The 23,171-nt window shown below is 45.9% G+C and overlaps 1 protein-coding gene across 23 annotated transcripts in view; it reads right to left on the bottom strand.

The window, feature by feature from the left end:
* RAP1GAP2 (RAP1 GTPase activating protein 2) overlaps window positions 1-23,171 on the bottom strand; it is a 291,369-nt gene that overhangs the window by 41,238 nt on the left and 226,960 nt on the right. For all 23 annotated transcript variants that reach the window (XM_055101382.2, XM_055101381.2, XM_034941268.3 and 20 more), the window contains 4 exons: window positions 15,496-15,574; window positions 14,615-14,668; window positions 10,800-10,883; window positions 3,839-3,939 (listed from right to left, as the gene is read on the bottom strand). In XM_055101382.2, the coding sequence (XP_054957357.2) occupies window positions 3,839-3,939; window positions 10,800-10,883; window positions 14,615-14,668; window positions 15,496-15,574 (318 nt within the window). The remainder of the gene's footprint in view (window positions 1-3,838; window positions 3,940-10,799; window positions 10,884-14,614; window positions 14,669-15,495; window positions 15,575-23,171) is intronic.

Genomic DNA, 23,171 nt, shown 5'->3' with positions numbered 1-23,171 from the left:
GAGGAGACAGGAGAGCTGAGGGCAGAGCAGGCTGTGATGTGGGAAAAGCAGGTAGATCTGTTCTTCCAGGTATATCAGCCCTGGCACTCTACCCACAAACCCATTATTTCGACAAAGTTGGCCGGGCGCAGTGGCTCACACCTGTCATCCCACCACTTCGGGAGGCCGAGGCAGGCAGATCACCTGAGGTCAGGAGTTCGAGACCAGCCTGGCCAACATGGTGAAACCCCCGTCTCTACTAAAAATACAAAAGTTAGCCAGATATGGTGGTACATGCCTATAATCCCAGCTACTCAGGAGGCTGAAGCAGGAGAATTGCTTGAACCCAGGAGGTGGACGTTGCAGTGAGCCGAGATGGCGCCATTGCACTCCAGCCTGGGCAACAAGAGCAAGACTCCATCCATCAATCAATCAATCAATCAATCAGTCACAAAGCGGAATCTCCATCTCAAGCCTTGGCTGTGTCGTCTCCGCACTTGCTGGTTATATGGGAAGGAAGCTCATCCATCCACAATCCCAGACAAATGCCCGTCCCCGGTGCCATTCCCCCAAGGCTGGGCGCCGGCCTTTCTTTGCTCTCTGCAAGGCCATGTCCAAGTCCTCTGCCCAGAGCTAGGGCAGCAGCCATCCTGGTGGCTGGTGGGGAGCCCCAGAAGAGCATCTGGAGTCAGCCAGAAGAGGTGGCAGATGCTCGACTTCTGCCTAGCTAGTCCCTAAGATAAAGGCCCAACCACTGCAGCATCCCGCTTGGGAGTATCCAGGGAAGTCCCTTCTCTGGCTGTCTCCTCACAGGCAAGAAAGAAAAGCTCTAAGGAACTGGGTGGGCTTCCAGGAGTTGTCCCTTCTGCCTTTATACACACGGCTGCCAGCTATCACAGTCTACAGCAGATGCAGGTTCCTTTAAGAAAATGAAATAAGACGGACCTAGAATCTCAGCATCCCCAACACTACAATACAAGCCAGAAAATGTGTCCAGGCTGGCATGGCAGAAAGGATGCTGGACAGGGGGCAGGAGCTCCGGGTTCTAGACCTGCTTCTGCCACTAAATCAGCACGTGATCGTGGACAATTCGTTTAGTCTCTCTAGGCCTCCATAAAATAAAGGGATAGAATTTCATAACTCTGAGGACCTTCTGGGCTTACTATACTGTATTTCAGCTATTCTAAGTCCCATGTTTAGTTTTGGTTTGAGTCAGGGGTTCACTCTGTCATCCAGGCTGGAGGGCAATGGTGTAATCATGGCTGACTGCAGCCTCAACCTCCTGGGCTCAAGCGATCCTCCTCGCCTCAGCCTGCCAAGTAGCCGGGACCACAGAAGCACACCATAATAGTCGGCTAATTTTTATAATTTTTCAAATTTTTGTTAATGACAGGGTCTCACCATGTTGCCCAGGCTGGTCTCAAACTCCTGGGCTCAAGCAATCCACCCGCCTCGGCCTCCCAAAGTGCTGGGATTACAGGTGAGACCCACCATGCCTGGCCATTTTTTCACATTTTAAAGTCACAGGATGTGTCTTATAATGATAGCATCTCAAAGTCAATGAAAGGTGGCAATATAAGAACAGTAACAATTGTGACTAGCCCTGAACGGCACTTAAGTGTTTCGTGAGCATTATCTTATCTTTTATTTTATTTTATTTATTTTTTATTTTTTTAGACAGAGTCTCATTCTGTTGCCCAGGCTGGAGTGCAATGGCACAATCTCAGCTCACTGCAGCCTCCATCTCCTGGGTTCAAGTGATTCTCCGGCCTCAGCCTCCCAAGTAGCTGGGACTACAGGCACGTGCCACCACGCCTGGCTAATTTTTTGTATTTTTAGTAAAGACGTGGTTTCACCATGTTGGCCAAGATGGTCTCGATCTCCTGACCTCGTGATCTGCCCGCCTCAGCCTCCCAAAGTGCTGGGGTTATAGGCGTGAGCCACCGCGCCCGGCCCATTATCTTATTTTAATCCCCCCCAAAACCTTTCAGGGCTGACACTATCTTTACCTCCTTTTTTTTTTTTTTTTTGACAGTCTCCCTCTATTGACCAGGCTGAAGTGCACTGGCGCAATCTCGGCTCATTGCAACCACTGCCTTTTGGGTTCAAGCGATTCTCCTGCCTCAGCCTCCCAAGTAGCTGGGACTACAGGCACCTGCCACCATGCCTGGCTAATTTTTTTTTTTTTTTTTTTGTATTTTTAGTAGAGATGGGGTTTCACCATATTGGCCAGGCTGGTCTTGAACTCCTGACCTCGTGATCCACCCACCTCGGCCTCCCAAAGTGCTGGGATTACAGGCGTGAGCCACTGAGCCCAGCCCTTTATCTCCCTTTTTACAGTGAGGAAACTGAGGCTTGTAGAGGTCAAGTCACTTATCCAAAGTCACAGAGCTAATAAGTGGCGGAGCGGGGGTTTTATCCCAGGTGTGACTGACCCCAGACAGCCGTGATGACCTTGAGGGAGGGAGAAGATGGAGGAAGAGAGGAAAGGAAAAAGAAGGAAGGACAGAGAAGGAAGCAGAGGAAGAAAGCGATTAGTGAATATCCGCTGTATGCCAGGCACTGGGCTAGGTATTTTCACACATGATGTGAGGAGCTCATGTCAATCAGGCTGCTGGGGTGGAGAATTCTGGGGCCTGGAGCCATCTGCCAGCCACCAAGGACAAAACAGGCTGGCCAGGTCTGGACCCATCCCAAATGCGGCCTTGGCCAAGGAAAGTCAAGGGCCAGAGTTTTCCAAGCAACAGCCCCAGTGTTCTATCTTACTGCCCACTTAAAAAAGCATAGACTGAGCCAGGCACAGTGGCTCACGCCTGTAATCCCAGCACTTTGGGAGGCCCAGACAGGCGGATCACGAGGTCAGGAAATCGAGACCATCCTGGCTAGCATGGTGAAACCCCGTCTCTACCAAAAATACAAAAATTAGCCAGGCATGGTGGCGCGCGCCTTGTAGTCCCAGCTACTCGGGAGGCTGATGCAGGAGAATTGCTTGAACCCAGGAGGCAAAGGCTGCCATGAGTCAAGATCGCACCACTGCATTCCAGCCTGGCGAAGCACGTGACTCCATCTCAAAAAAAAAAAAAAAAGCATAGACTGTTGTATGGACTCCTGCCTGAGGAACTGTTATATTTGCATCAGCTCCTCATGATGCATTCTTTGTGTATTATCTAAAATAGGTCATTTCAGGCCAGGCGCGGCAGCTCACGCCAGTAATCCTAGCACTTTGGGAGGCTGAGGTGGGTGGATTGCCTGAGCTCAAGAGTTCAAGACCAGCCTGGGCAACATGGCGAAACCCCGTCTCTACTCAAATACAAAAACCTTCGCTGGGCGTGTTGGCGGGCGCCTGTAGTCCCAGCTACTCTGGAGGCCGAGGCAGGAGAATTGCCTGAACCCTGGAGGTGGAGGTTGCAGTGAGCTGAGATCACACCACTGCACTCCAGCCTGGGCAACAGAGCAAGACTCTGTCTCCAAAAATAAAAAAATAAAAAATAAAATAAAATAGGTCATTTCCCCCCAAAACTGCACGGGGCTCCCTTTCCCACACACCTGGCAGGTGAGTGACAGGGAAGGTGGATTCCTTCCATTCTCAGTCTGGGCCAAAGGTAAGTAGGAAGGCACGTCTGGGGCGGGGCCCAGGGCCGAACGTGAACGCCTTCAGGGGAATCTGCCACACTGGATCACTCCTTGGACCCCTGATTCCTTAGAAATGCAGTGAGCGACAAGACCCTGAAAAGCCATCCCTCATTTCTTGTGTGTTTTTAACTCACACGTGCTCCCTGAGGACTGAGCTGTCTGCCTCTTGCCCTTCCTCTAGTGCCCTTGTTGATGGAGCTGGAGCCGTCACTTGGCTAAAACCCACCCTTTGAAATCCTGCAGTGTGATCGTGTCCCCCAGCAGGTCCAAGAACTCCTTAAAAGCTGGGCTCTCCTCATTGTTCCCAAACAGCTCCTCCTCCAGGGTCTGAAAGAGAAACAGGAATAAGGGCAGGAATTAGAAAAATCCTTCGTGACACTAAAGGAAGGAATATGGATGCCCAGGTACCTGGTCCCTTTCTTTCTTTCTCCCTGTCTCCCAGCACATCCACCATAGCTGCCCTCAGTGGGACTGGGGTGGAGAGAGGAGGGACTGATGGAGACTCACTCCCAGTACTTTGGGAGGCTGAGGCGGGTGGATCACTTGAGGTCAGGAGTTTGAGACCAACCTGGCCAACACGGTGAAACCCCGTCTCTACTAAAAATACAAAAAGTAACTGGGCGTGGTGGTGGGTGCCTGTAATCCCAGCTGCTCGGGAGACTGAGAGAGGAGAATCGCTTGAGCCTGGGAAGCGGAGGTTGCAGTGAGCCAAGATCACACCATTGCACTCCGGTCTGGGTGACAGAGTGAGACCCCGTCTCAAAAAAAAAAAAAAGAATAAAGAACTCTGAAAACTCTAAAGTAATCAAAACCACAATGATATACCACTTCCCACCCACTAGGATGGCCACAATGAAAAATAAAGGCAATAAAAGGCAATAACAAGTGTTGGTGAGGGTGTGGAGAAAGCAGAACCATCACACGCTGCTGCTGAAAATGGAAAATGACGCAGCCACTGTGGAAAACAGTCCAGCAGTTCCTCAAAAGGCTAAATGCAGAGTCACCATATGATCTGGCAACTTCACTCCCGGGCATATACCGAAGGCTAAACGCAGAGTCACCATATGATCCGGCAACTTCACTCCCGGGCATGTACCAAAGGCTAAACACAGAGTCACCATATGATCCGGTAACTTCACTCCCGGGCAAATACCGAAGGCTAAACACAGAGTCACCATATGATCCGGCAACTTCACTCCCGGGCATGTACCAAAGGCTAAACACAGAGTCACCATATGATCCGGTAACTTCACTCCCGGGCAAATACCGAAAGCTAAACGCAGAGTCACCATATGATCCGGCAACTTCACTCCTGGGCATATACCGAAGGCTAAACACAGAGTCACCATATGATCTGGCAACTTCACTCCCGGGCATATACCAAAGGCTAAACACAGAGTCACCATATGATCCGGCAACTTCACTCCCGGGCATATACCAAAGGCTAAACGCAGAGTCACCATATGATCTGGCTACTTCACTCCCAGGTATATACCAAAGGCTAAACACAGAGTCACCATATGATCTGGCAACTTCACTCCCGGGCAAATACCGAAGGCTAAATGCAGAGTCACCATGTGATCCGGCTACTTCACTCCCGGGCATATACCGAAGGCTAAACACAGAGTCACCATATGATCCGGCAACTTCACTCCCGGGCATATACCGAAAGCTAAACGCAGAGTCACCATATGATCTGGCAACTTCACTCCCGGGCAGGTACCGAAGACTAAATGCAGAGTCACCATATGATCCAGCAACTTCACTCCCGGGCAAATACCGAAAGCTAAACACAGAGTCACCATATGATCCGGCAACTTCACTCCCAGGCATATACCAAAGGCTAAACACAGAGTCACCATACGATCTGGCAACTTTGCTCCCGGGCATGTGCCAAAGGCTAAACAGAGTCACCAAATGATCCAGAAACTTCACTCTGAGGTATATACCAAAGGCTAATCATAGAGTCACCATATGATCTAGCAACTTCACTCTCAGGTATACACCAAAGAGAAATGAAAACATGTCCACAGAAAATGTATACATGAATATCAATAGCAGCACTATTCATAATGGCCCAAAAGGAGAAAGAACCCAAATGTCCATCTGATGAATAGATAGACAAAATGTGGGCTATCCACACAATGGAATATTATTTGGCCATGAACAAGGAACAACGTGCTGATACATACTACGACCTGGATAAACCCTGAAAATATTACGCTGAGTGAAAGAAACCAGACACAAAAGGCCACATATGATGATTCCATTTATAAAAGGTCTAGAATAGGCAAATCTGTAGAGACAGAAATTAGATTAGGGTTGGCAGGAGCTAAAGGAAAGGGGGATGGGGAGTGCCTGCTGGTGAGTGTGGGGTTTCTTTTGGGGGTGATGAAAATGTTCTGGAGTTAGTGAGGACAGGTGCACGATTCTGTGGTTACACTACAAACCACTGAACTGCACACTTCACTGAGATATAAATTACGTAACATTATGAATTATATGGTACAAGAATTATGCTGATGTGCTCAATAAAACTGTTATTTTTAAAAATGTTTTTAACCCAACAGTTAAAAAAAAATCCATTTAGAAAATGGATTTTAGAAAATGGTCAAAAGACATGAAAACGGCCGGGCGCGGTGTCTCACGCCTGTAATTCTAGCACTATGGGAGGCCGAGGCGGGTGGATCACTTGAGGTCCAGAGTTTGAAACCAGCCTGGCCAACATGGCAAAACCCAGTCTCTACTAAAAATGCAAAAATCAGCTGGGCATGGTGGCACGTGCCTGTAGTCCCAGCTACCTGGGAGGCTGAGGTGGGAGAATCGCTGGAACCCGGGAGGCGGAGGTTGCAGTGAGCTGAGATCACACCACTGCACTCCAGCCTGGGTGACAGAGTGAGACCCTGTCTCAAAAAAAAGACATGAACAGGCATTTCCCCTAAGAGGATATACAGATGGCAAATAAGCACATGAAAAGATGTCCAACATCATTAACCATTAGAGAAATGCAAATTAAAACCATAAGGTGATACCACTACACATCTATCAAAATGGCTAAAATAAAAAATAGTCACAACACCAAATGCTGGCAGGTTATAGAGAAACTGGATCACTCATACACTGCTGGTGAGAAGAAACACTAGAAAACAGTTTGGCAGTTTTTTGTTTTTTTTTTTTGAGACAGAGTCTTTTTGAGATGGAGTCTCACTCTGTCGCCCAGGCTAGAGTGCAGTGGTGCAATCTCGGCTCACGGCAACCTCTGCCTCCCAGGTTCAAGCGATTCTCCTGCCTCAGCCTCCCGAGTAGCTGGGACTACAGGCGCCCACTACCACCTGGCTAATTTTTTGTATTTTTAGGAGAGACAGGGTTTCACCGTGTTAGCCAGGATGGTCTCAATCTCCTGACCTCATGATCCGCCCACCTCGGCCTCCCAAAGTGCTGGGATTACAGGTGTGAGCCACTGCGCCCGGCCGGCAGTTTCTTACAAAACTAAACACATAATTACAACTCAGCAGGTGTATTCCTAAGCATGTATCCCAGAGAAATGAAAACTTATGTTCACACAAAAACCTATATACAGATGTTCACAGCAACTTTATTCATAATAGCCAAAAATGTCTTTCAGTGGGTGATGGTTAAACACAAACTGTGGTACAGTTATAATACCACGGAATACTACTCAGCAATGAAAAAGAACACAGTATTGATACACCCAAGAACTTGGATTAATCTTGCTGACTGGAAAAAAGCCAATCTCAAGTGGTTATACACTATATGACTACATTTATATACCATTTTTGAAATAACAATGTTTTAGAAGTTGGAGAACAGATGAGTGGTTGTCAGGGGTTACGGACTGGAGCTGGGAGATTGATGTCCACATCCTGGTTGTGGTATTCTGCTATCGTTTTGTCAGACATTACTTTGCGGGGAAAGTAGGTAAAGGGTACATGAGATCTCGCTGTATTATTTTTTACAACTCTATGTGAATCTACAAATACCTAAAGATAAAAAGGTTAGTAATTTTTTTTTTTTTTTTGAGATGGAGTTTCGCTCTTGTTGCTCCAGCTGGAGTGCAATGGCACGATCTCGGCTCACTGCAACCTCTGCATCCCAGGTTCAAGCGATTCTCCTGCCTTAGACTCCCAAGTAGCTGGGACTATAGGCGCCCACCACCACTCCCGGCTAATTTTGTAAAAAACAAAGCTGAAAACAGTAGCAAGCTCTGCAAACAGTAACAGGCTTCAAACACTGCCTGATCAACAGGCTCTACCCACAGTGGCAGGATGTACAAACAGCTGAAGGCTCTGCAAACATGCACAGGCTGCCATGAAGAGCGGCAGATGATACAAAGACACTCTAGCCTACCCAATCACTTCAAGAGAATGTCTTCAGTAGGTAACTGTAACAATAACAACAAAAAGCAGAACTTGGGCTCCATGCCTTCAACAGGCAACAGAATCTGGTAGATTTCAATAATTTTATTTTGCTTTTTACAGTATTTTTTTTTAGAATTACCTTCATTTCATGATAAATGATACTGGTTTTCCAGTTAGAGGAGTGATATAAAATTTCCTTTAAAAATAAATGCATGTTGCCGGGTGCAGTGGCTCACCCCTGTAATACCAGCACTTTGGGAGGCCAAGGCAGGCGGATCACCTGAGGTCGGGAGTTCGAGACCAGCCTGACCAACACGGTGAAACCCCGTCTCTACTAAAAATACAAAATTAGCTGGGCGTGGTGGTGCCTGCCTGTAATCCCAGCTGCTCGGGGGAGCTGAGGCAGAATTGCTTGAACCCGGGAGGTGGAGGTTGCAATGAGCCGAGATCACGCCTTTGCACTCCAGCTTGGGCAACAAGAGCAAAACTCCGTCTCAAAAAAATAAAAATAAAAATAAAAAATAAATGTATGTAAGTTTAAAACAAAACTTTTTAAAGAAAATATTTCGTTAAAATAGTGTGATAAAGTTCTTAACAGTGGCATAGGGTGCAACAAATGCTATGATACAGATCCTGGATATGGTCTGTGAATGTCTGAAGGCTGGGAAACACCGCACTCTAGAAGGAGTCAACAAACTGCAGCCCATGGGCCGAGTCTGGCCTGCTGCCTGTGTTTATCGATAAAGTTTTATTGGAACACAGACAGGCCAACTCATTTATCTATTGTCTGTTGCTACTTCTGCACCACCAAGGCAAAGCTGAGCGGCTGTCACAGAGACTCCAAGGCCCATGAAGTCTAAAAATATTTACTATCTGGCCCTTTACCCAAAAAAGTTTGCCAATCCCTGATCTATAGCATGCCATGAAGGCGTCACAACTCTAGCCACATGTCCTACTTGCCCCAGGCCATGAGGCCAGAGTGTGGAAGAGCAGCTGCTTCCAGGCAACCTACATCTCCCACTAGAAAAACAATGCAGCGTGTGCTGTGGGACCTGCACTTCTCCTGCAAGATTCACATCCAGCCTGAGAGTAGAAGTATTGCCATTATTTTGATCCTGGCCTTGAGCTGGACTGTGCACTCAGGGAGGGGTCTTAGTCATCACCGTATCCCCCAGCATGCACAGCACAGTGAACAGCAAACAAGAGAGTTAGGAGAGGCTCATTTATACCCAGAGACCAGCATAGGGCTTTGATGCAACAAATGTTCATATTAAATGTCCCCCAGCTGCAGGTTTGCAAAACAACAATCTGCCTAGGTTCTTAAAAAAAAAAAAATTTATCTTCTTGGCTTTTTCCTCCACAGCAGCATCAGGTACATAAACAATACACAGACTCCCTCTCGGAGACGGATGGCTCATGTTCAGTAATTATAACTTTGCTGGAACATTGGATTATAATCACCTTATAAGATCCGCTTTGGTAAATTCCACAAGCAAAGAACTTTAATTAGGGGATTTTATTAGCAAAGCTGTATAAAATAAAAATGTAAAATGTGAAAATGATTATAGTAGCTACCTGAATAATCTCCCTTAAATTATAAGATTCATCAGTGTTTGTCTTGCAGATCCTAAACTCTTCATCTAATTAGAATATTTTTAAGCAAACGCATGTCTCTTAAGGGCCAATATCTCTAAATGAGAACATCAGGTGTCGTCTAACCAAGAAAGATACCATCATGCAAAAAAATACAAATAGTATCAGAAGATACTATTAACCTGCCATTAGTAGGGCCAACATTTTTATTCGTTCATTAACTCACCTAACAATGGAGTGTATTTATATGAAGGTGTATTTCTATGCTAGGCTCTTAGATGATACAAAGATGAAATGGGTGTGGAACTTTTCTCTCAAAGAGTCTCAGTGAGGAGACAGTGTGTTCAGCTAACCCCTCTACTTGGGATGTTAATAAATGTTCATGGTAGGAAAGAGGTAGGGAAGATGGGAAGTTTGTGTCCGTAAGTATGGAAACCACTAAGTTCAACAAAGTTATAAAGAGCCCTTTACCTTGGGGGTTCTTTAAGCCTTTAAAAGGTTCCCACACAAGTGACAACCCCTCCCCAGGTCATTTGCTCACAGAGTACACCATCAGACTCGCATTCATGAAACACACTTTGAGAAACATGATTCTGGCCAGTTAACTCCAAAGCGACGTGTGAGGGCTACAAAACACAGAGGCTGAGCAGTGCTGTGCTGGCAAATTTTGAGTCACTGGCTCTCCAAAGGAGGAAGATAGAAACCCTGGCGTTTGCAAATTTCCATAGTGTAAATACTTCCACCATGGTTGACTTCAAGCTGCCAACATGATGTCACGGAACAGAGTTGTGAAGAGACGCACCCAGCTGGCTCCATCACATCACTCAAGTTTGGGGAGAAAAAGCTAATTCCCAGTGGGGAGAAATTTGGGCAAGGAGAGAGCTGCCTATGCTCCTCCATTCCCTTGACCTAGTCTGGTTTTTCTTATAACCAGCAGCCCATAAATACGTAGAAGACGAGGCAGCCAGGAAGAATGAGAATTTGCTATATTAAAAAAAACGACATCACTGTTTAAGGACGTGCAGGCCTTTTCGTAAGAAATACCCTTGCTGGAAAGTTCTGCCACCTCCAGTCTAATTCATACCTTAAATGTGACCGTTGTATTCCAAATGCTTCAGAACGCAGGTCAGGACTCCTGTGTTCTGGGTGGGGATAAAAAGAGTCCTAAGTGAGAAAACACGGGATACGGTCACCAGTGTGGATGGTGCTGCTTACCTGCCTGGCTTTTTGATAAATGACTCCGAATTTGAATGTGTTGTTGACTTCATGCTCATCATAGGACACAATCATTTGGGAGGCCTGGAAAATGTGGCAAGAAAAAAAAAATCAACATTTGTTAAATTTGGAAGCAAGTGAGGAAGCACATGGCAGGGGAAGCATCCATTTGGGGAGAGAATGTGTTCCCTGGTATGAAACATCCACATACACGGAGGGAGAGAAATAATAAGTAGACAGTCAGGCCGCAGCTCCAAAGTCAGCTAGCTTCTAAAACTTGGGCTTCCCCAGTAGGAACCAAACCTCTGTATCACTCATTCCACTCCCATCCAGATGTGCCAGTCAAGGCTCGGGCACATGTGTCCAGCAGTTTACTTAACCCCAGTGTTGAATCTGTGGTGTAAAAAGTGAAGCCAAAACCCCAAAACTGGTCAGCAAGGATAACTCTAGTCCTAATTCCACCTCTAATCAGCAGAATGAGTCCGAGCAAGTCGCCGCTCCTGACCAAACTTCAATCCCCTCTGCATAAAATGAGAGGTCTCTAAGGAGACCACACTAAGGAGGAGCATACCCTAATACAATATGCAAAGAGGAAATGTTTAAAACCTGACTCCTGGTTCTATCTAATTTTCCGTTACGCATCATAGAGTTGATGACTGGGATCAGAAAAATTAAACTCCAAGTTTTTTCGGGTTTTGTTGTGTTTGTTTTTTGAGATGGAGTCTCGCTCTGTCACCCAGGCTGGAGTGCAATGGCGTGGTCTTGGCTCACTGCAACCTCCGCCTCCCGGGTTCAAGCAAGTCTCCTGCCTCAGCCTCCCGAGTAGTTGGGATTACAGGCCCCCACCATCACACCGGCTAATTTTTGTATTTTTAGTAGAGACGGGGTTTCACCATGTTGGCCAGGCTGGTCTCGAACTCCTGACCTCGTGATCCGCCTGCCTCAGCCTCCCAAAGTGCTGAGGTTACAGGCATGAGCTACCACGCTCAGCCTAAACTCTAGTTTTGAATCCACTGTTTTTGCCTATGTAGCTTTGAGTGAGCTGCTTCTCTGGAGCTGAGTTTCCTCATCTGTTAAACGCAGATGTGTGGTTATGAAGATTCAAAAAGAAAGAACTGAGCATAGAGCAGCTATCACCATCATCAACACCATCATCATCTATATGACCCTCCAGAAATATCAGAGCTGAACCAGCTTACTGGGGGAAGAAAAGATTTGGGAGCTGTTGGGATAACCTCAGCAATAAAAAGGAGGGATTCTCAGTGTGGAGACTTGAAATTTGAATGTCCCTTCCAACTTTTACATTAAAAATAAAAAGACAAGAAAATTGAGTATCATTTTTCACCTGTACAAGGAATAGTAATGGATCGTCTTACAGTTGGTCTAGGAAAAAAACCTTGGTGTGTGTTACGGACAATTAACTGTTAAAGCTATTTTAAATTATCTGTGCTTAGCAGAGGACTTTCGACTTGAGTGATCTGAGCTGAATTTGAAGACCATTAATAAGTTATGTTTGGAGGTTTTAACTTCAATGAAGTAATTATTTGCTACGAAAGACACAAACATTAAATTACTAAACAAAGATGGCGCAATATCTTTGTTTCTGTTTTGTTTTGTTTTTTATGACGCTCCTGAGAATCAACCCAACTGAAGCATGTCAACGCACTTGAATGAGAAACGTGTTTAGCGTCCAAAGAGCCCAAGAAGGCACCGGTGTGAAAGGTTCAATCTCAGAGGCTGGTCAATTACCGTGGCGCACTTTCTGGTCACTTTGCACAACTTAGATTTGAAGGACAGTGGTGAAAACATTAAATGTGACATTTGAAAAAGGAAAAAAAAAGGATGGATTCAACCACACGTTATGCGAGAGGAAGAACAAACCAGGAACGACTTTTTGGCCAGAATCTGCGGCCTGTGTGAGGTTGCCACACACTGTGTGTCTCTGTGAGGCTCTCAGCTGTCAGCTGTCTGGGGAAACGGACGCTTCACAGCTCCCCCATTGACGGCGCTGCTGCCCGACCCTGGAGCCTCCACTCCTGCCTGGGTGAGTCACAGGGGAGGAACAGCTGCCCTGCCAAGGAGAGGCACCAGGCCATGGAGAACTTCCAAAGAACGTTCTAAACTCTGCAAATTTTAAAAACACACACATGCGCGCCTCTCAGCCAGATGAACATCCCAGCCGGACTCAGCGGTCCTTCAGATACAGAAAACATGAAAATACAGCTGCTCTTCCATTATGACCAAGGCCTGAGGCTTTCCAAGGGATAGAGAGAACTGTGCAAATAAACACCACTGGTCCTCTCGGTGGCTATGATTTGACAACCAAAATTGCCAAACCGGTAGTTAAGTTAGACCTTTATGATGGGATTTTAATGTCTGGTTAAACCCCACTCATTCAGTTGTAATTATAAAGGGGAGGTCAGTCTCAATGAGAGAAAATGTTCAATGAAGCGTAGCATACTCCTGGTATCAACAGATGCTAAAACAGCTAAACAGAGGCACGTGGAAGACGAAAGGCTCTGTGCAGGAGAGGACTCCGCCATTCGCTCAGCCACTGCAGATGGATACACGGCTGCTTCTGAGAGTGGCATGCCCAATCCTGAACACTGAAAGTGTTTGTTCCAGCCGGGCGCGGTGGCTCACGCCTGTAATCCCAGCACTTTGGGAGGCCAAGGAGGGCAGATCACCTGAGGTCAGTTCGAGACCAGCCTGGCCAACATGGTGAAACGCCCGTCTCTACTAAAAATACAAAAATTAGCTGGGCATGGTGGCGCACGCCTGTAGTCCCAGCTACTTGGGAGGCTGAGGCAGGAGAATCGCTTGAACCAGGAGGTGCAGGTTGCAGTGAGCCGAGATCACACCACTGCACTCCCGCCTGGGTGACAGAGCGAGACTCAGTCTCAAAAAAAGAGTGTTTGTTCCAGGGGATTCTGGATGTCTCTGCTGGAATGGGGCCTCTCTTCCTCACCAGACATTTCATCTCACGGGTCTTGGTTGTCAGAGTTGGGACTCAGAGGATAGACAGAGCCGGTCCCAGCAGGCCTCAGCCGCTGCAGCGTGACCCACGGCAGAAGCTCAGAAGCACAGCTCTGCTTCCGTTGTCCCTCTCCAGAGCCTGCTGGCCCACGAAGAGGCAGTTGATGCACTGGGTCTTTTCCTGTGGCCAATTTCAAGCAATTCACTGTCCGTGGGTGACTTCAGTCCTCTCGTGCCATAATTATTCCTCAGTGGGTTTATTATTATTGCTCTTCTTCCCACTCACACCCCCATATGAGAACTGGGGTCAGTATCAGGCCAATTCAAAGGAAGCTGATATCAGAAAACCAGCTGGTTTATAAATGAAGGCAGCAGAGGCTTATATGGCCTGAGAGCTGCAGTAACACGGGCAATGGGGGGGCAGCTGTCTGGCCTTTCTCTTCTTGGTAAGCATCTGCCTGCTGTACTTCCCACCCCTCTGTGACAGCAGACTGGATCTGCACCAGCCCCCAGCTACAGAGTCACGTCCACCTCCAGCACTGGCCCCAGGGAGGTACCACTGAGGTGTGATGGAGAAGCTACAACACTGCTACCCTCTGTCACCTTCACAGCAGCCTGGGGACCAATTCAACTGGGCTGGAGACCTAGGCATGGCTGAGGTTGGGTTCCCAGTGGAGCAGTTTGTGAAGGGGTGGGCAGGGAGAGAGGGAGACATGGAAGCTTATTATGGAGACCCCACGAAACCCCACTATGATGCAGAGAACTCCCCAAAGAGCCACAGGTCTGCAAATCCTTGCCAAGCTGCAGGGCCCCTATGTTGGGAGCATGAAGGTCCTTACCTTGGGGTACAGGACAGGATTGAATCTCAGTCCCACTGCATCATCACAGAAAGCCTGAGAAGGGAGAAGACGCAGGTCAGGGATGATATCTGTAGAGAACATCTGGGCTTCTCTGCCCACCTGGACAATGCGGCATGGGAGGGCGATGCACGTGGGTCAGGAGGCCTGGGCGGGGATTCTGACTGCTGCTCACTAACACGAGCCCAGGCAAGTCAACCGCCCTTTCTGGGGTTTGCTGATGAAGTGTAGGAAGGGATTAGACAAAGCCTGAGGCTTGTCACCGTTCTGGCCTGAAGACAAGGCCAAAAACTATCCAGCCCACAACTGCCACCAAAGGTTTCCAGCACAATTCTGTGACATTCCTGCTCCCAGAATGAGGGTCCAACCAACCCAGCTGACTCTCTTGCTCACCCACTTTGCTAACTCAGTTCTCAGGTTCGCAGCCTCCTTACTCAAGGGGGTGTTCAATCTGGATCATCCTTCAGCCCAACTCAGGCCTCTCCTCTGCTGTGAAGGTTCCCCTGGCCACCCGCCCTCACCCCTCCACGGAAGTCCTACAGCACTCACCACATCCAGCCCCGTCTTTCTACTTCTCTCACTTCCCAAACTAGCTGTGAACTACCTGGAAGTAGAGACCATGGAGGATACTGTTCCTAAGCAGCCTCGGCAACAAGGATGAGCTATGGAGGGCGTAGGAAAGACAGAGGCAACTGCCCACAGCCCTCCCGGACCCCCATCAGCGCAGTCAAGGGCCAAAGAGTAAAGTGGCCTCCCCTTCTCTAAGGGCTGAGCCTACCCAGGATACACCTGCACCCCCCATTCCAGAGGCCAGCCCTGGGCTGAGAGAGGAAGCCACCGTCTCTCACGGGTTGGTTTCTCACCTTTGCAATCTGAGGGACACTGGGAAGCTTGCTCAGTCCAGCCAAGGGGATCCGCTCATGTACCGTCTTCAGTTTGGACCTGCACAAGACGGGAGAAAAAAGGACATCCCTAAGAAACAGTCAGTGAGGGCGCGGGGACTCGTGCCTGTCATCTCAGCACTTTGGGAGGCCAAGGAGGGCAGATCACTTGAGGTCAGGAGTTCGAGACCAGCCTGTCCAACATGGTGAAACCCCGTCTCTACTAAAAATACAAAAAAATTAGCCAGACGTGGTGGCAGGTGCCTGTAATCCCAGCTACTTGGGAGGCTGAGGCAGGAGAATCGCTTGAACCCGAGAGACGGAGGTTGCAGTGAGTCGAGATTGTACCACTGCACTCCAGCCTGGGCAACAAGAGTGAGACTCCACCTCAAAAAAAAGAAGAAAAGGAAAGAAACAGTCCAAGAGGAAGGTGGCCGAGATCGCAGCACATAGGACACTGGCTTCAGGACTCTCTGAGGCCAGATCGGCCTCAGGTGGCCCAACCACACATCACACTTGCATTGTGGGAAAACGGAATCCTACTTAGGCATGCTGGGGAGGTGGCTACTTAAAGAACACACCTGGCTGGGGGCAGTGGCTCACGCCTGTAATCCCAGCGCTTTGGGAAGCCAAAGAGGGTGGATCACGAGGTCAGGAGTTCGAGACCAGCCTGGCCAATATGGTGAAACCCCCATCTCTACTAAAAATACAAAAATTAGCCGGGCGCGGTGGTGGGTGCCTGTAATCCCAGCTACTTGGGAGGCTGAGGCAGGAGAATCGCTTGAACCCAGGAAGTGGGGGTTGCAGTGAGCCGAGATTGTGCCACTGCACTTCAGCCTGGGCGACAGAGCAAGACTCTGTCTCAAAAAAAAAAAAAACCAGAACACGCCTGATATATCTGTCTGCCACTGAAATACGGGAAATGCAAATAAGGATGCCATTATTTTTTGGTTTGTTTGGAGGTTTTTGTGTTCTCCCAAAGAACTGAGCACAGCTTCTGGATATATTTGGGTTTTGTCATGAAATTAAACCTTTATGAAAAGAAAACCTAGTATTTCAAAATCTGGGTTTACTCAAAATATAAATGGGATGGAATCTGCTTCATAAAGGGATTCACCATGAGAGTCTAAATTTAGCCTGATCCCCTGATTCATTCAGCACATTACGAAAAGGCTGGATTTTACTGAATGCTTTTCTGCATCTGAGGAGATAACCATATGGTTTCTAATCTGTTGACCTGGTGAATTACGTTTCTGTTGAGCCATTTTTTGATTCCATGGGTAAAAACTCCACTTACTTCTGACATATTATTTTTAATATCCTGAATTTTTTTTTATTTATTTATCTATTTGAGACAGAGTTTCGCTCTTGTTGCCTATTTATTTATTTATTTATTTATTTGAGACAGAGTTTCGCTCTTGTTGCCTATTTATTTATTTATTTATTTGTTTGAGACAGAGTTTCGCTCTTGTTGCCCAGGCTGGAGTGCAATGGCCCGATCTTGGCTCACTGCAACCTCCGCCTCCCGGTTTCAAGAGATTCTCCCGCCTTAGGCTCCCAAGTAGCTGGGATTACTGGTGCCTGCCACCATGCCTAGCTAATTTTTTATATTTTTAGTAGAGACAGGGTTTCACTATGTTGGCCAGGCTGGTCTCGAATTCCCGACCTCAGGTGATCCACCCGCCTCCGCCTCCCAAAGTGCTGGGATTCCAGGGGTGAGTCACCGCACCCGGCCGAAGTCAATTTATTAATACAGCAGTCCCCCTGATCCACGGTTTCGCTTTCCCCCGTTTCAGCTACCTGCGGTCAACCACAGCCAAAAAAAATATCACATGGAAAATTCCAGAAATAATTCATAAGTTTTCAATTTTGTGCCGTCCTGAATAGCATGATGAAATCTTCCCCCATCCCACTCTATCCACCCGGGACATGGATTTTCCCTTTCTCCAGCATATCCATGCCCTACACGCTCCCTACCCATCAGTCACTTATCAGCCATCTCAGTGATCGGAGGGACTGTTGCAGTATCTCACCGCCTGTGTTCAAGCCACCCTCACCCTTATCATACTAATGACGGCCCCAAAGTACAAGGCCCATGAGTGAGGCTGGCACTTTGGATATGACAAAGAGAAACTGTTAAGTGCCTCCTTTAAGTCGAAAGGTGAAAGTTCTTAATAAGGAAAGAAAAAAATTCTATGCTAAGGTTGCTGAGATCCATGGTACGGATGAATTTTCTATGTGTGAAATTGTGAAGAAGGAAAAAGAAATTATTGCTAGTTTTGCTGTTGGACCTCAAACTGCAAAAGTTATGGCCACAGTGCATAAATGCTTAGCTAAGATGAAAAGAGGATGACATGTGTGGGTGAAAGATATAAACAGATGTGTTTCCGTGGACGGCAATCAGGTTTGGGACTATCTGACAATTTGGGCATCCACTGGGGGTCTTGGAATATTTCCCCCACGAATATGAGGAGACTACTGTATTTTATTTAGATTTTCACAGCTCTGTTCAAAAGCAACACTGGCCTATTTTTTATTTTCTTGTGCTTCCCTTGCCAGGTTTTGATATCAAGGTGTTATTCCAGTCTTATAAAATTGCTGGGTTGCTTCTCATCTTTTTTTTTTTTTTTTTTTTTAAGACGGAGTCTCTCACTCTGTCACCCAGGCTGGAATGCGGTGGTACAATCTCGGCTCACTGCAACCTCTGCCTCCCAGGTTCAAGCAATTCTCCTGCCTCAGCCTCCCGAGTAGCTGGGATTACAGGCATGTGCCACCACGCCCAGCTAATTTTTATATTTTTAGTAGAGACGAGGTTTCACCATGTTGGCCAGGCTGGTCTCGAACTCCTGACCTCAAGTGATCCACCCACCTTGGCCTCCCAAAGTGCTGGGATTACAGATGTGAGCCACCATGCCCAGCTTGATCCTTTGAAATAGTTTGTATAATAAAGAGATTTTTTCATTCCTTAAAGGTTTGCTAAAACTAGTCTGTGACATCTCTGGGCCTGCTGTTTTTATAGGAGGATACTTTTGCGTACTAATTCAAATTCTTTAGTGGTGAATGTTTAGGTTTTCTACTCCTTATTGAGTCAATTTTGGTAATTTATATGTTTATATAAAAGCATTCATTAAGCACATTGATACAAAGTTGTTTTTGGTATTCTCTGAAGACTTCATCTTTGTTTGTAATTGCGTCCTCACCTTTACTGCTGTAATACTATTTGTATCTTTTCTTTTCTTTTTTTTTTTGAGATGGAGTTTCATTCTTGTTGCCCAGGCTGGATCTCGGCTCACTGCAACCTCCGCCTCCCAGGTTCAAGTGATTCTCCTGCCTCCGCCTCCCGAGTAGCTGGAATTACAGGTGCCCGCCAACTCGCCTGACTAATTTTTTTGTATTTTTAGTAGAGACAGGATTTCACCATGTTGGCCAGGCTGGTCTCGAACTTCTGACCTCAGGTGATCCACCCGCCTCAGCCTCCCAAAGTGCTGGGATTACAGGCGTGAGCCACCACACCTGACCTGTTTGTATCTTTTCCTTGTTTTCCCTTATCAGTTTTAGCTGGAGGTTTATCGATCTTACTAGTCTTTTGAAAGACTAGTAAGATCTAGTAAGACTGAGTTTTTTCTTTTACCATCTCTATCCTTTTTTATTTTTGCTTCCTATTTCACTAGTCTGTTCTTGTCTTTTTTATTTCCTTCCTTCTATTTTCTTCAGAGTTTTTTCTACTACTCTTTTTCCAGCTTCCTGACCTACATACTTACTCGTTTAATCTTTTTTTAAAGTGCATTTAGAACTATACATCTCTCTCTAAATACCACTTTAACTGCAGCCCACACAATTTGATACACAGTATTTTCACTGTCATTTAGTTCTAAATATTTTGTCAGTTCTTTTGTGATTTCCTCTTTAGTCCATTAGTTATTTTTTAAAGTTTTTAACTTTCCAAATATGAGATTTTTTTCCCTCCAGTATTTTAATTGTTGATAATTTGTCTTATATTCAAGGAACACAATCTAAATGATATTATTTGAAATGTGTTGACTTTAATACATGGATTTTTACTTTTTGCCACTCCATGTGAGCTTGAAAAAATGTATTTTTTTCTTTTGTTAAGAGCAAGAATACATGTTAGCCAAGATCAAATTTGTTAACTGTATCTTTCAAGTCTTCCATAGCCTCACAATTTTTTGCCTGCTCAATCCACCGGTTTCTCAGCAATGTTGTCAAAATCTCCCACTATAACTGAGTGTTTATCCACTTCTCCTTCTATTTCTCTCAGTTTTGCTTTTTAAAATTCAAGACCATGTTATTAAGTACAAGTTAATGACTGTTAGATATTCCGGGTGAACAGAGCATGTTGATGGAACATCAGGGTGATGAAAAACAGAACGTGCCCTCTTTATTATCACACAGGCCAAGGCCTCTGGGGGAGCTAGAAAAAGGACTCTTTCCCTGCCCAGTTTCTGAACAAATTCAAAAGCAAACAAACAACAGAGTAAGGTGTTCGGAGTCAAAATCACTCCACCACGTGGGAGCACACGGCTTAGTGTGAAGATGAAACGGGTCTAACTAAATACCAGAATCAGCCCAACTTACCCACCCAGTCACAGGCAGTGCGGGCCAGGGGCAAACCCCCTCCCATGGAGCTGCTCAGGTGAGACTTAACTGCACAGGAGACCACCCTCAGGGCAGCTCCGTCCAAGAGGAAAAGGGGGAAGGAACACAGCTACACATGTGAGTTCTTGCTCCCAAACACGCCCATCAGGGAGGGCGAAGAGAGCCTGGGTGTTACACCAAAGTATTCCCTCTAGCCACAGGAAACATCAGGAGTGGGGAAGAAGTATTCCAGGTTACAAAGGAGTATATTATCCCTAGTCTTTTTGTCCTGAAATTCTATTTTGTCTGATATTACTATTGCTATGCCAACTTTCATGGTACTTTCCCAGCATATCTTTTTCCATTCCTTTATTTTAAATCTTTCCACACCATTTTTCTTTAGGTATGTCTCTTATAAGCAGAATATAGCTATATTTTTAATTCAATTTGATAGGCTGGTATTGTAATAGGCTAATTTAATCTATTTATACTTATTGCAATTACTATCATATTTGAAACTTTTTCTTTCTCTTTTTCTTTTTCTTTTTTTTGAGACGCAGTCTTGCTCTGTCACCCGCTGGAGTATAGTGGCGTGATTTCGGCTCACTGCAACCTCCGCCTCCCAGGTTCAAGTGATTCTCCTGCCTCAGCCTCCTGAGTAGCTGGGGTTACAGGCACATGCCACTACGCCCAGCTAATTTTTTGTATTTTTAGTAGAAATGGGGTTTCGCCATGTTGGCCAGGCTAGTCTCAAACTCCTGACCTCAGGTGATCCACCCACCTTGGCTTCCCAAAGTGTGGGGATTACAGGCGTCAGCCACCGTGACTGGCCTGAAATTATTTCTAAACCATAATTTTATATTTTCTGTTCCCTGTGTTTTCTTTCCTTTTTTTCTCTTCCTTTCCTACCTTCAAGTGATTTTTTGTTTTTTGCTTTCTTTTTGTTAATCCTCCTTTTATCTCCTACTAATTTGCTATAGACTGTATTTCTGTATCTTCCAATACACCTATTTATATTTTTTTCATCAAACTCTAAGATTGTATTCTCTCTCCTGAGGGGCACAAATAAGCAACAACAGAGTATGCTTTTATCCACTGAACATTTTTTCCTTCCCATTGTCCTTGCTACTTTTGTTTATAAATTTAGTTCAAGCCTCCTTTTAAACATGCAAAAAAAAAAAAAACCCACTTTTTACCGTCAGTAATTAAATTTATCAACATACTTTATCTATTTCTTGTCACTTTCTCATTAAATCTTTTCTGGTTTTTCTTTTCTTTTGACTGAAGTGTATCCTTCAGTAATTCTTTCAGAAAGAGCCCGAGTGGGACACTCCCTCCATTTTTTTATGTCTGAAAGCAGTTTTATTTTGTCTTTGGCTTTTCTAGGTATAGAATTTTAGGTTGAGGGTTATTTTCCTTCTTTTTTTTTTTTTTTTTTTTTTTTTTTTGAGATGGAATCTCGCTCTTTTGCCCAGGCCGGAGTGCAGTGGCGCTATCTCGGCTCACTACAAGCTCCGCCTCCTGGGTTCACGCCATTCTCCTGCCTCAGCCTCCCAAGTAGCTGGGACTACAGGCGCCTGCCACTGCGCCCAGCTAATTTTTTTTTTTTGTATTTTTAGTAGAGACAGGGTTTCACCGTATTAGCCAGGATGGTCTCGATCTCCTGACCTCGTGATCCGCCCGCCTCGGCCTCCCAAAGTGCTGGGATTACAGGCATGAGACACCACGCCCGGCCCCTTCTTTCTTTTTTTAAACACTTGAAAGATATTGCCCCATTGTCTTTAACAACTATCATGGATAGGGAGAAATCTATTTTCATCCTAGTTCTCATTAGATCATAGATTATCTTGTCTGTATCCTCAGACAGCTTTTAAAATTCTTTTAAATTTTTAAAATCTTTTATTTCTGATGTTTCACTTCAGCATGTCTAGAAGTATTGTTTTGTTTTTAAATCACTTTCAGCAGCACGGTGTGTGGTTTCTTCAATTCTGAAACATTCTCAGCTAATACTTTTGTGGATATTTGTTCACTAGTTTATTCTTTCCTTCCGGAACGTCTTTATGACACATGCTGGGGCCTCCCAGTCTATTATCCACATATCTTCTTTTTCATATACTTCATCTCTTGATCTGTGCTGTGTTCTGGAGGAATTCCTTGGGTCTATCTTCCAATTCATAAATTCATTATTTAAACAGACTAGATTTTATCCCATGTGTTGTTTATTTCTACAATTATTTCTTGAGTTCCAACAATTTTACTGTTTTCCTTTTGTTTGTCGAGAAGGATTCTTGCTCTTGTGACCCAGGCTGGAGTGCAGTGGTGTGATCTTGGCTCACTGCAACCTCCACTTCTCAGGTTCAAGGGATTCTCCTGCCTCAGCCTCCTGTGTAACTGGGATTACAGGCACCCACCACCACGCCTGGCTAGTTTTTGTATTTTTAGTAGAGACAGGGTTTCGCCACATTGGCCAGCCTGGTCTCGAACTCCTGACCTCAGGTGATCCACCTGCCTTGGCCACCCAAAGTGCTGGGATTACAGGAGTGAGCCACCGCGCCCGGCGCCAGAGTGATCATTCTACTGTGCAAATCTGATCATGACCTTCTCCCTTCTGTACCTCTCCTATGACTCTTAGGATAAAATCCGAGCTCCTAAACATCACTGGTACAGGATCTAGCCTTTTCTTACTTCTCTAGCATCATTTATCAACCCTACACACACTCAGACACACCCTCCACATTGCCTTCAGTTCTTCCTCACCACCTACGTCTCCCATCAGCCTCACTAGCCTATAATGATCCATGTCCCTAAGAAGAAGATGATGAGTAAGACCGAGAACAGAAACAAGAATCTCTAAAACGCAGTGCATTTGGACTGAATGCCTTCTATGGGCAAGTAGCAAGAACTCATTCCTCACAGTATCTCTACAACCAGACAAAGTCTGGCATATATTAAGCCTTGGATAAACAAACACTGAATGAATTTCCTAATATTAACCATCCTGCATTGGTAAAATAACTCTTTCTTGGCTATAGTGAATTACTCTTATTAGTCTATTTAGATTT

Source organism: Pan paniscus, chromosome 19, assembly GCF_029289425.2.
Source record: "Pan paniscus chromosome 19, NHGRI_mPanPan1-v2.0_pri, whole genome shotgun sequence".
In the NCBI taxonomy this organism is placed as follows: domain Eukaryota; kingdom Metazoa; phylum Chordata; class Mammalia; order Primates; family Hominidae; genus Pan; species Pan paniscus.
The sequence above is the reverse complement of the archived record's forward strand: the minus strand, read 5'-3'. Positions and strand labels throughout refer to the sequence as shown.